The 12,432-nt window shown below is 49.2% G+C and overlaps 1 protein-coding gene across 4 annotated transcripts; it reads left to right on the top strand.

The window, feature by feature from the left end:
- The first annotated feature begins 245 nt into the window (after positions 1 to 245).
- HINFP (histone H4 transcription factor) lies at positions 246 to 11,668 on the top strand. 4 transcript variants are annotated; one of them, XM_014855673.3, is made up of 10 exons: positions 246 to 384; positions 5,884 to 6,065; positions 7,527 to 7,756; positions 8,009 to 8,120; positions 8,301 to 8,453; positions 8,966 to 9,043; positions 9,132 to 9,252; positions 9,339 to 9,477; positions 9,570 to 9,694; positions 10,220 to 11,668. In XM_014855673.3, the coding sequence occupies exons 2-10, from the start codon at positions 5,894 to 5,896 to the stop codon at positions 10,611 to 10,613; spliced, it is 1,524 nt and encodes a 507-aa protein (XP_014711159.1). In that variant the 5' UTR covers positions 246 to 384; positions 5,884 to 5,893; the 3' UTR covers positions 10,614 to 11,668. The 4 variants fall into 4 exon arrangements, with proteins under 4 accessions (XP_014711159.1, XP_014711160.1, XP_070346211.1 ...); XM_014855674.3 differs by having other exon boundaries at positions 10,158 to 11,197; XM_070490110.1 differs by lacking the exons at positions 246 to 384; positions 5,884 to 6,065; positions 7,527 to 7,756; positions 8,009 to 8,120 and adding an exon at positions 8,708 to 8,762 and having other exon boundaries at positions 8,369 to 8,453; positions 10,220 to 11,202.
- Positions 11,669 to 12,432: the final 764 nt, after the last annotated feature.

Genomic DNA, 12,432 nt, shown 5'->3' with positions numbered 1-12,432 from the left:
TCCTCCTCGCTGCCCACGTGGCCGGCTAACGCAGCAAGCCCGGCAAAAAGAAGAACCCCGCTCGGCGACCAACGCGAGCCTTGCGCATGCCCACTGGGTGCTGTGCGCCGAGCCTGCGCAGTTGGGGGAATTCGGGCTCTTGGGTTCCCTGCCTGCGTCCCGCCGGGAGCCCCGCGACGCCGGCAGCGCAGCCTTTCCCAGCAGCCCGCCGCCCCTCGCTCCCGCCCCTTCCGTGTTTTGGTCGCGCACGGGTTCCGTCAGTCGCAGCGACCATTGGCTGTTGGAGAAATCCAAGAGCGGCGATTGGCTGTCGCTGTCCGTCGCTCAAGCAGGAGATGGTCCGAGGTGAGAGCAGAGCTGGAAAGACCCGGGAGCTGAGGAACGGTAAAGTGGGGCTCTGCACTTGGTCGGGGTTGCAGAGTGGGTGGGCTTTGAGGCCAGGCTCTTCCCGAGTCGCCTCGTCGAGGCTTCCTCTTGCAGTTCGGCCACTCTGGTATGCCTGGCTCCTGCAGCGCCCCGGGTCCCTGACCCCGGCTCGAACCACCCCGCCTGCTCGTCAGGGGTTTCGCTGCCGCTGAGCCACGGTCACCGCCACGCCTTAGGGGGAAGGACCCCGGGAAGCCTGCGGGGCTGCGAGATCGAGCTGGTACCCGCCGGGATGGTCTCCTTTCTTCCCTCTGAATTCTACCCGTCCTTCCAGGGGCCGGGTCCCCCTCGCTTAGGGCAAGCCTTCCCTGCCTCGCCTGCCCTCTGGGGTTTTTCTGTCCTGATCTCCCTCATCTAGCGCTTTGTTTTGGTCGTTGTCTTCACACGTCAATCTTATCTCTTCTGCCAGACTGTGAGTTCTTGGGAGAGTCAGGACCTGGGCCCCTCTTTCTCTTGAATGCCATTCAGGGTTCATTGGGTGCCTTGCGTTGCAATATATACTCTGAAGTATTTGCAGATTGCTTCTTACGATGACTCCTGATGAAAAGAAGTGTTAGGAATCCCTCAGGTTGTCCTCTAGGTGAACTTTTTTGTAGAATTTGTGCTTAGATCATCTCATTCTCAGAAGCAAGGGTACAAATAACTAACACTTGTTGAGTTCTAGCGGTATGTTATGCTAAGCATTTTAATATCCATTATCCAGTTTAATCCATAAAGCAATTCAGTGAGACAGGCATAGTTATTCTCATGCTACAGGGGAAACTGAAGCTTAAGTCACTTGCTTAAGGTCGCATAGCTGGTAAATGTTGGAGCTTCTAACCAGATTTCTTGAATTCCATCACCCATTGCTCTGATAGTAATATCTCATTTTATATTTAAGGAAACAGGTTCAGAGAAGCTAGGTGATTTGTCCAAAAATAAAGTGAGAAGTTATAGATTTACTTAAACATTAAAAGAGCTCATAGTAGGTATGTGCTGGCCCTCTAGTTAGAACTGAACAGGGCACAGGCCAGGCTTTCTAGGAGCTCACAGCTAATGAGGAAATTGACAAAATAACTACTTAAAACATATTTTGAGTATTGTGTATACAGATATGATGTCTCTGGGGAGGAGGGAATCAGACAAGGAGAGGCAAGACAGGCAGATGTTGGAGGAAAATGGAACTGAACTCTCTGGCTTTGAATTCTGACTCCATCACTTCCTGGCTTTGTGACCTTGGGTAAATTATTTAACCTATCTGAGCCCATTTCCCCATCTCCAAAGTGGGATGATGATGGTACCTACTTCAACAGGGTTGTTGTATTAATGAGTTTTTATATGTATAAGACACTTAGAACAGTGCTTGGCCTACAGTAGGTGTTGTTATATTAGTGTAGGCAGAGCAAAATCGTTGAGACAGAAAACTGGAAGCCAGATCTTCTGACAGCTGATCCATTGCCCTCTCAAGTATACAAGTTGCCTCATTTGCATTCCTTGCCCGCAGAAAGAGGAGTAGTGACCAGATAGTCACTCAGTCCCACAGTTCTCCGGGGTAGAAACAAGCAGAGCACAGGGAGAGAAAGTAAAGAAGCCTGGGAGAGGGCCGGCCCGGTGGCGCAGCGGTGGTTAAGTACTCACGTTCTGCTTTGGTGGCCTGGGGTCCGCCAGTTTGGATCCCGGGTGTGGACATGGCACTGATCATCAAGCCATGCTGTGACAGGCGTCCCACATATAAAGTAGAGGAAAGTGGGCACGGATGTTAGCTCAGGGCTAGTCTTCCTCAGCAAAAAGAGGAGGATTGGCAGATGTTAGCTCAGGGCTGATTTTCCTCAAAAAAAAAAGAAGCCTGGGAGACAGTAAAAGAGGGATTTAGGGAACTTTGCCTAAGTTTCAGGTCATCTTAGATATCTAGATAGCCTGCCTCTTGAGCCTTACCCACCAGCCTGACAACAGGTATACGACAGGTATGTGTTCAGAATATTTGTGCTTGGCACTATGCTGGACACAGTATATGGACACATGGGTGTGGTATGGTTTCTTCTCAGAAGCAGCTAATAGTGTCCAGTTGGGTAAATGAGACTAGAACAAATAAAACAATCATGAGTGACCATGGCAGCATAAAGATAGGATTAAGATTTTCTGAGGTTAGTTATGTTAACCATAGAACCAAGAGGCAATCTGAGGGGAGGAGTAGTTTAGGAAGGCTTCCTGGGATGTGATCAGATCCTGACATTCAGTGAGTGTCTGGAGAGTACAAAGCTCTGTGCTAATGCTGGCAATGAGAAGTGAAGGATCCCTGCCCCGAGGGCTCCTGGTCTAGGGGAGACAGACGTTCCATTCCCTTGTAACAAGTGCGTAATGAAGTGTGTACAGAGTACTGTGGGGACAGGAGGCGGGATATTTTAGCTGTACCTGGCTGGGTTAGGAAAAGACTCGCCGAGAAGGGGACATTTGGCCTTGAAGGGTGAATAGATGGTGCTTAGGCAGAGTTTTAGGAGCATGTAGTGTCTTTAGGGACAAAGATGATTGCCTCAGAGAGGACGAGGGGATGAATGGACAGAAGAAGAAGCCAGCGGAGCAGCATGATGTGGGGGGATGAGCCTGATCTTTGGATTTAATCAGGGTGCTCTTAACATCAAATGAAATGAAGTCTGAAGAGTGCTCACCGTAGGGCTGCCACACGGTAGGCCCTTAATGTGTGTTAGTTTCCTTTCCCGGCTCCTAGAGAGGTGAGTTGAGGACAGTGTGAGAAAAGCGTTACATGCCATTCAGTGGACTTGATTCTGTAGCTGGTAGAGATTTAGAGGTTTGGGCTGTGATAGCTGACTGAGGAAGGCTTTCCCTACTTTTCCTGCCCCGACCTTATAAAAGTAGTCCACATTTTCTCCTAATTGGGCTTCACTGTTAGTCTACAGCAGCCCAGCAACCCCTTGTACACCCCAGAGTGTCAAAGCGAACTGGCTATTTCTTGGAAGAGGGGCAAAGGCTGTGGATTAAAAAGGGCTCTCTCTGGTAAGCGGTTTGGTATAGTAGGTTTGTACTTGTAGGCATGAAGGAGTTTATGTACAGGCACGCGTTGCTTAACAATGGTGATATGTTGTGTCAAATGTGTCGTTAGCTGATTTTGTCGTGCACATATCATAGAGTATACTAAAGGGGAACAAAATTTGCCACCCCAAAATATGTCTCTTTAACATGAGGATTATTTTAGGCTGATTTTTTTTGAGGAAGATGAGCCCTGAGCTAACTACTGCCAGTCCTCTTCTTTTTGCTGAGGAAGACTGGCCCTGAGCTAACATCCCTGCCCATCTTCCTCTACTTTATATGGGGGATGCCTCCCACAGCATGGTGTGCCAAGCGGTGCCATGTCCACACCTGGGATCTGAACTGGCGAACCCCTGGCTGCCGAGAAGCAGAACATGTGAACTTAACTGCTGTGCCACCAGGCCGGCCCCTAGGCTGATTATTTTTAAGAAAAAGGGGACTCAGAAAGTTTTTCTTATCTTCCCCTTAACGGCCAAAAAAAATCCAGATGAAAAAACCTGTCTCAGGAATTGAGCTATCACCTTGGCATAACATGAACTAGGTGGTAGACAGGGAGGAACCTAGAAGAGCCTTTTGTTGGGCTCCCCTGTGTGTTCTTCTGTTTCTCTGTGGTCAAGCAAACACTTGTTTTCCAAAGGTTGCTCCTTTTCACCTACCTGTGATTTGCCTTCCTTCCTGATGAAGGAAGGATGACTCCCCACCCCCAACATCTTCTTTTGTCTTTAGCTGAGGATGGTATTTAAGGTGAAGGCTTCAGCCGTTTTGGCAAGTTACTCACTTTTCCTGGATTTCTCGCATGTTTACATGTTATTAATTTTGTTTGTTTTTCTCCTGTTAATCTGTCTCATGTCAATTTAATTCTGAGACCAGTCAGAAGAACCTAGAAGGGTAGAGGAAAATTTCCTCTTCCCCTATAGTACTTTCACAAACCTAGATGGCATAGCCTACTACACACCTAGGCTATATGATACTAATCTTACGGGAGTGCCGTTGTACGTGCGATCCATTGTTGACTTGAAACGTTTTGCAGCACATGACTGTATTTTGTATTTTCTGTGTTTTTCCTCTCTGTATGTAGTAAAGGCATTTTTCAGAGGTCCCACCTGTCTGAGTTAGGCTGAGGGAGCAATGCCCCACTCCCTTTCAGAGTCCACCACTCTGGGGGCAGCAAGAATCAGTGAGAATCCTCATGGAGGAGGGGGGACAGAGTCAAGGCCTCTTAGTGTCCCTTCTCCCCCCAGACTTTTGCTTGCAGTGTCATCCTCTATCATTCTTTAATGAGGGAAGCTATTCTTTTATTGTTCCTCAGACTTTGCTCCTGGAACTGCCAGCATCAGAACTGGGGTGCCAAGGTCAAAGGGCAGATTTCTAGGCTTAACCCCAGCCTTCCTCTAGAAACCTCTAGGGAAGAGGCTGGAAAACTTTGCATTTGTATGCGTGTTAAAGATTGAGAACCTTTAGTTTTTTATTCAGCTTTCTTCAACAACTATGTATTACATGGCTAAGAATGCCTAGCACTGTATACACCTGAGATACATATCACTAGACAGATTTGGCCTGTTATGTTCAGATGGAATCTACATCTTAGTTCAGAGGATGTTAGGGGAGTGGTGGAGTAAATTACTGGATAGGGTAGGCAATTACACGGCGCTTTAAAAGTCGGTGGGGGACTTACCACATGATGCAGTGAGAATTAAGGAGCTTCTGGGCTCCTCTGCAGGCTCTGTAGATTAGAAAGAAAATGGACTTTGGAGACAACCCAGCCTGAGCTTACCACACCACCAGTCTGTGGGCTTGAGCAAATCGGTTAACCTCTCTGAGTCCTTGTCTCAGAGAAGGCCCCAAATCCTTATCTATAACTGAAGTTAAAAATAGTACTTACCTCAAAGGGTGGTGTTGGTAATTAAATGACACAATGTAAATAAAGTGCTGAGTATGGTGCTTGGCATATAGTAAGTGTGAAATTAAAAGCAAAAGGTTTTATTATCCTCATTTCCGTGATGAGATGTTCAGGAGTAGAAGGGTTAAGTTACTTGGCCAAGGTCACACAGCTAGTAGGTGGTAGAAAGAAGAGTCTGGATTTGAACTGTCTCCTTCTCCAAAGCCATCTCTTTGAACTTGAGCATTGTTCTGCCTCCCATAGAAATAATTCCTTCTTGTGAGTTGCTCTGAAGCTTTGTGAGAAAATTTCTGTTGAAGTTCTTAGCTTAGTGCCTGGCATGTGCTCAATAATGTTAGTTTGTGTTCTTCCTTCCTGAGACAGCTTCCAGGGGTTTGAGGAACTGCTACTCCATCCTCATTGAAAAGCACAGGTTTCTTACAGGTCACTGGAAAATGCCTGCTGGGTCTAGGCAGGATGCCTGCCCAGCTGTTGACCCCCAGCGGCACTTGGGTGGAATCCTTGCAACTGTGGATTTCTTCCTCCTCCTCTAGGGTGAAGGCCATGCCGCCCCCTGGGAAAGTTCCCCGAAAGGAGAACCTGGGGCTCCAGTGTGAGTGGGCGTCCTGCTCCTTTGTGTGCTCTGCCATGGAGGAGTTCTGCGAGCACGTCACTCAGCACCTGCAGCAGCATCTGCATGGCTCCGGGGAGGAGGAGGAGGAGGAGGACCCGCTGGGTAAGGGAGCAGGACGGAGGAAGGGGAAAGAGTTCCGGGGAAGGTGGAAAATCTGACTTGCCTTTCCTCAGGGAGAGAAGGCAGCCTGGGAGAATAGTGGTTTACATTCTTACTTGTGCTTTTTATGTTTAGAAAAACATTGTAGACTGATTATAGAAAACTCATTCAACAAGAATGTATGGAACGAATCTGCCATCCTGCCATCAAAAACCAGTTACTGACAGCATTGTAGTGAACATTCTTTTTGACTTCTCTGTGCATGTGTACACATAAATTAGATAAATCTGATCTTATTTTTTTAAAAAAGGATCATGTTGTACAAGCTGTTGGCAGCCTGCTTTTTTCACTCTCTGGTAGTGTTTCTCAGTGTGTTTTATTGCAACCGCCAGTTAGGAATACATTTTACATCACAACCGCATACGCAAAAGTTAAAAAACACTTGAAATAATACTTGTCTTTATTAAATCCTCTCTGAAATGTTCTTCTTCCCTTTTATTTAAAAAGAAAAGTGGTCTGCAATCCCCTAAATTGATTTCACCACTCACCTTATAAGGGGTCACAACAGAGTTTGGAAAACTCTGTGCCACAGAAGGTACGGAGGCAGCTCTGCTTCCCCCACCTCAAATTCTGTCTTAAGTCTAGTGAGTATGAATGGTAACTGATAGTTTCAAAAGTCAAATAATATTTATGTAAAAGAGACATTAGGGGATTATTATATCTTTTAAAGTATCTACTTTTTAAGACAAGTAAATCCCTGTAAAGCATTGAAAATATGGTGCTTAGAGAGAAATGCTAGAGAGATGGAAAATGGTTTGGATTAGTTGATGTGCCTTCCTGGAGAAGGGAGATCTTGGGCAGAATATGGGGGAAAGGACTTCTGGTTTGACAGGAAGGAGCAGGAGGTGTCCCAGCTTGGAAGGCAGCCTCTTCCTCAGGGAACAGCAGAAACTTGGAGCCAGTTTCTGTACATGCAGCCGTACCCGTTTCTCTGAGTCTCTGCCACTGGGATTGCACACACGTTCCCTCTGCCTAGACCACACTTCTCCGCCTAGTTTACAGATCCTCGCCCTTCAGAGCTCAACACAGACCCACTTTCAAGACATCCCTGTCTATGTCAAATTACCTCTGCTTAATTATTTTCTAGTGCCGTGGACCCCCCCCTCCCGTCAGAGTCCTTATGGCAGCTGCAGTCCTATGTTTATGCATGTGATTATTTGATTAATGTTTTTTCTTCCTGACTGAAATCTCTGTGCAGGCAAGGACTGGGACTCTTTTTACTCGTTGTTACATCCCCAGCACCTGGCACACAATTGCTGGTTGTTAAATACTGGTATTTGGTGAATGAACTCCTGGTAATTTGGTCAGAGTCCGGCCTTGTCACTTGATACGAAGTACCACAGGTGGAAGGAGACCTGAGCTTTGGAAAGTATCAGACTCTTCCTTCTAACCCCCCTTCTGCAGAGGAAGAATTCTCCTGCTTGTGGCAGGAGTGTGGCTTTTGTTCCCTGGACAGTTCTGCTGACCTCATCCGCCATGTCTACTTCCACTGCTACCACACCAAGCTGAAACAGTGGGGGCTGCAGGCCCTGCAGAGCCAGGCTGACCTCAGCCCCTGCATCCTGGACTTCCAGAGCCGCAATGTCATCCCTGACATCCCTGACCACTTCCTGTGTCTGTGGGAGCACTGTGAGGTCAGCAGGCAGTGCCGGTAATAGGGTGGAAGGAAGTTGGGGATCTTAACTCAAGATGCCTTGACCCTTTCAGGCATCCCCTATATTCCCAAGGTCCCTACTAGTATCTCTGCTTCATTTCTGGGTAGCTCCCTTGCTCAACTTTCCCATCCCCACCAAGTTAATTTGGGAGAGACCGAGAAGCCCCCTTTGGACACATAGGGGTAAGAGTCCATCTACCCACCCTCATTCCTTACCCCTTTGCTGGCACAGAGCTCCTTCGACAATCCTGAGTGGTTCTATCGGCACGTGGAAGCACACAGCCTGTGCTGTGAATACCAAGCAGTCGGCAAGGACAACCATGTGGTGCTATGTGGCTGGAAAGGTAGGGCCACTCCTTAACGTCTGGCCTCTAAAGAAGCCTAGGGTTTGCCGAGGGCCTGGAGCAGCTAGGGATGGGACCAGTCCTGCAGGGCAAGGTTGGCTGCTGGCTGGAGAGATGTGGGGATACCAGAGCCCACTCTGGGGGTTTGTGGCTGGAGCCTGACCAGGGCTTCCTTCCCAGGCTGCACCTGCACCTTCAAGGACCGCTGTAAGCTTCGAGAGCACCTCCGCAGCCATACCCAGGAGAAGGTAGTGGCCTGCCCCACCTGCGGGGGCATGTTTGCCAACAACACCAAGTTCTTAGATCACATCCGGCGCCAGACCTCATTGGATCGTAAGCAATCAGAGAAGAAGGGGAGTGCGCAGGCTGTCCTGCTTGGGGTGGGTGTTGGGGGCACGTTCCCAGGAGAGGGGGCCGCTGAAGGTATCTTGGCTACATCTACCTTTAGGGCTCAGTCAGCTGCCACGGTCCCTGCTGATTCAGTCATTAGACCTTGTTATTCAGTGCTTACTGTGTGCCAGCTCTCTTAGCTCAGTGAATCCTCACAACAGCCCCATGAGGTAGGCTTCTTATCCCCCTTTTTGCAGATGAGGAAACTGAGGCTCAGAGAGGTTAAATCACTTACCTGAGATCACACAGCTAGTAAGTGGTCAAGCCGGGATTCTAATTCAGGTTTTTGACTCCAAGTCCCATGCTCTTTCCACGATACTATGTCCATCCATAGTTCCCTAAGCTCCCCTTTTCTGCTCGGGTGGTTCCCTTCTGCCTGGGATGGTTCTCCTCTCCTCCCTGTGCCCCTCTGACATCCCTCACAGCCCTCGCTTTCTTCTGCCTGTCGCCACCAGAGCAACGCTTCCAGTGCTCTCACTGTTCCAAGAGATTTGCCACGGAGCGGCTATTGCGGGACCATATGCGTAACCACGGTGAGTAGCTGGCCACCCCCAACCTCCTTGCCCACCCTCTAAGTTTCCACTGGCCCTCAGTTCACAGCCTCCTCTCTGCTCCTCTTAGTGAATCACTATAAGTGCCCTCTGTGTGACATGACCTGTCCGCTGCCATCCTCCCTCCGAAACCACATGCGCTTTCGCCATAGTGAGGACCGGCCCTTTAAATGTGACTGTTGTGACTATAGGTAAGGGAAACCAGGGGCCAGGAATCAGGGAACTCATGTTCCAGGGTCCCCCATGTCCTCCAATCCCTCATGACCTCTCCTGGCAGCTGCAAGAATCTGATCGACCTCCGGAAGCATCTGGACACCCATAGCAAGGAGCCAGCCTACAGGTGTGACTTTGAGAACTGCAGCTTCAGTGCCCGATCCCTCTGCTCTGTCAAGTCCCATTACCGAAAAGTGCATGAAGTGAGTGGGGCTGGTGGTGGGAGAGGGCTAGTAGGAATGTGGGGGAGCCCAGGGTGAAGAGCTGGCCTCACTTTCCCTCCCCTGCCCATCAGGGAGACTCAGAGCCAAGGTACAAATGTCACGTGTGTGACAAATGCTTCACAAGGGGCAACAACCTCACCGTGCACCTTCGCAAGAAGCACCAGTTCAAGTGGCCCTCAGGGCACCCCCGTTTTCGGTATGTCTCAACCTTCCCCCCTAGCTTCACACACTTTTTTTCATACCTTTTCAGCAAGTTAAAAACCTCGAGTTGGATGGTGCTTGGATGTCCGCCATCTCCATTTAGGCTCACGAAACCCTGAGAATAGTAGTGGGGCAGAGGTGGTTTTTCTGATTTTTGAATCTAAGGCATGCTGAGAAACCCAATAAATGGTGCAAAAGTCCTGTAGCCAGAACCTGAGGGTCCTGATCTGTAGCTCCATGGCCTTCTCATCAATCCTTGACACCCCCCACCCTCCAACACACATAATTGGTCTCCTTCTCTCTCTCTCTTGCTTGGGTTTCTACGTAAAATTTTCCATTTTGAGTAATAACCCTTCCCTCTTGTCTTTTCTTCTACATATTCCAATAAAGACCTTTTTGTCCTCACATCCTGTCCCAGGGCTTCTTCCATCCCTCACAGTTGCCCTTTACTTTGCCAGTCCCAGGCCTTTTTTGCATCCCCTGCCTGTGTTTGCTGCCCTGTGTGCTCCTGCTTCACCAGGTACAAGGAGCACGAAGACGGCTACATGCGGCTGCAGCTGGTTCGCTATGAGAGTGTGGAGCTGACACAGCAACTGCTGCGGCAACTACAGGAGGGCTCGGACCTGGGCGCATCCCTGAGTGAGAGCAGCCTGCAGGGCACCATTTTAGAAACAGTACCAGGGGAACCAGGACCCCAGGAAGAGGCGGAAGAGGAAGAGGAGGGCAGGGGCGATGAGGCGACAGCCCTCTCAGCCTCTCAGGACACTCCCAGCCCCGTCATCCATGTGGTGAATCAGACCAACGCCCAAGGCGAGCGAGAGATTGTCTACTATGTGCTGTCCGAGGCCCCGGGAGAGCCCCCCCAGCCACTGAGTCCCCCTCAGGGGGCATCATGGAAAAGCTTTGGGGAATAGCTAAGGAGCAAGAAGTCCAGATGGTGTGAAGGCTGCAGAGCCTGCCCCCAGGCCCTGGGGTTTGAGCTGAGCTGGTGGCACTGCCCCTAGTGGGCAGCCCTTGCCAATGGATGCCTTTAGGAATGGTGCTGAGAACAGTACGGTCCGCTCTGGACCCAGCTTGCATCGTTCGGCAGACTCTAATGACTTCCCTTTTCTGCCAGATCACATTTTGTGGGGATCCTGAGGAGTCTAGATTCTGTGAGGGAGACACCCTGGTTGTGTGTGTTCTTATACAGGTGGCTAGTATCAGGCTTAACCATAACCCTCTAGACATGCTGGAACAGTGATTAAAATCCATAGTCAACGCGCATCTATTCCCATCTTTAGGGTCCTTAGGCCCAGGGACGACCTGTCACTGGTGCCTGCAAGGGCCCTTCCTCACAACCAGCCGAAGCATTGTGAACCAGGCGGCCGTTTCCCTGTAAAGGGTTACTCCTCCAACCCCAAGGAGTTTCATGGTTATCCTCAGGGACAGGATCGGAGGCACTGAGTGTGTGTGTAACAGTTGTTTTTGGTAATAAAAAAAAACCACTTGGGCTGTTAACTCATTTCTTCTTCCTTATGTTTGGTAGCAGTTAACTAGGTAATGAGGAGTTACGGCTTGTTCCCCTTTTAGTGACTGGGGTTTGTTTTTGTTTTTAACTGTCTTGTTCCCTGCCTCCCCACCCACTTGGGTGAAACTTCTCCATTTCTTCTCAGACCATCTATCATCTCCATGGAGGTGCCAGGCATCGGCCCTGAGTGGGCAGTAGCAGCACTCTAGAATGGACGGGTGGGGCTCACCAGGGAAGACAGAGCGCCCGAGAATGGCTGCACCCTCTGAGTCCTGATTAGAACCCAGTGTCCCTCGGGGAGGAGTCTTTACCTGTGGGGCTGGGGGTGGAGGGGGGATTTGGAGGCCCTAGGGAATGGCAGGTACTTGGGGTCCAGGAACCAAGTTAGAAAATTGTGTGTCTGAATGTGCATTTTATTGGAGAAAGGGTCTGTTTTTCATTAAATTCTCAAAGAGCTTGAACCCTGCAAACTAACCATTTCTTTAGGCCTATCCAACCATTTCTCAGCACTCTGTCCATTCTTAGGGTCTCTGCCACTCTGGAGAGCTCAAGGAAATACTCTCAGGGGTCTCAGATGGCAGGAAGCTGCCCAAAAAGAATTTCTGGGCCTTTTTTAAAGGACCAAATTTAATTCTCATTACAAAAACAGTGTGTGCCTATTGTGGAAAGACAAATCTCTTCATTAATTCCATGAGCCATTCACTGAGTTCCTCCTATATTCCAGGCACTGTGACAGGTGCTAAAGATACAAAGGTGAGTAAAACCCAGGACCTGCCCTGGAGGGACTTGCACTACAGAGGCAAGCAAAGATCTAAATGAGTGGAGTGATGGAAGCCTACCGGGGTTCATTTAAGAGTCTCAGAATATAAGTGGACAGTGTTACCTGGGCAGGGCTCAGGAAAGGCTTCATCAAGGAAGCGATTAGAGCTACTATCTACAAAGGAGTGGGCAGGTTATTCCAGGCAGAGGAAACTAGGTCTATAAACAAACCTAGAGAATACTTTATGGTCTGTAGCACAGAGGGCAGTAGGCTGTGGAGAGAGACAAGACTGGGAAGGAAGGCAAGGCCGCCCAAAAGGACTATGTAAAGTTGTAGAATGGTGATTGTGCTCATAATGGGGGCTATATTTAGGGAGAGAGACTAAGCAGAAACGAGTTAGGGGGCTGCTGCAGGAATTCAGGCAGGAAACAATGAGGACTTGAAGGTTACGTCAGTGTGGAGG

Source organism: Equus asinus, chromosome 20, assembly GCF_041296235.1.
Source record: "Equus asinus isolate D_3611 breed Donkey chromosome 20, EquAss-T2T_v2, whole genome shotgun sequence".
Taxonomy (NCBI): Eukaryota; Metazoa; Chordata; class Mammalia; order Perissodactyla; family Equidae; genus Equus; species Equus asinus.
This window is presented reverse-complemented; position numbering and strand designations above follow the sequence as displayed.

Bases quoted from the DNA above. Each gene is read 5' to 3' on its own strand.
- HINFP (XM_014855673.3), top strand. From the start codon at position 5,894: ATGCCGCCCCCTGGGAAAGTTCCCCGAAAGGAGAACCTGGGGCTCCAG. The intron at 8,121-8,300 runs GTAGGGCCACTC...CTTCCTTCCCAG, and splicing joins GGTGCTATGTGGCTGGAAAG to GCTGCACCTGCACCTTCAAG. The intron at 9,478-9,569 runs GTGAGTGGGGCT...CCTGCCCATCAG, and splicing joins ATTACCGAAAAGTGCATGAA to GGAGACTCAGAGCCAAGGTA.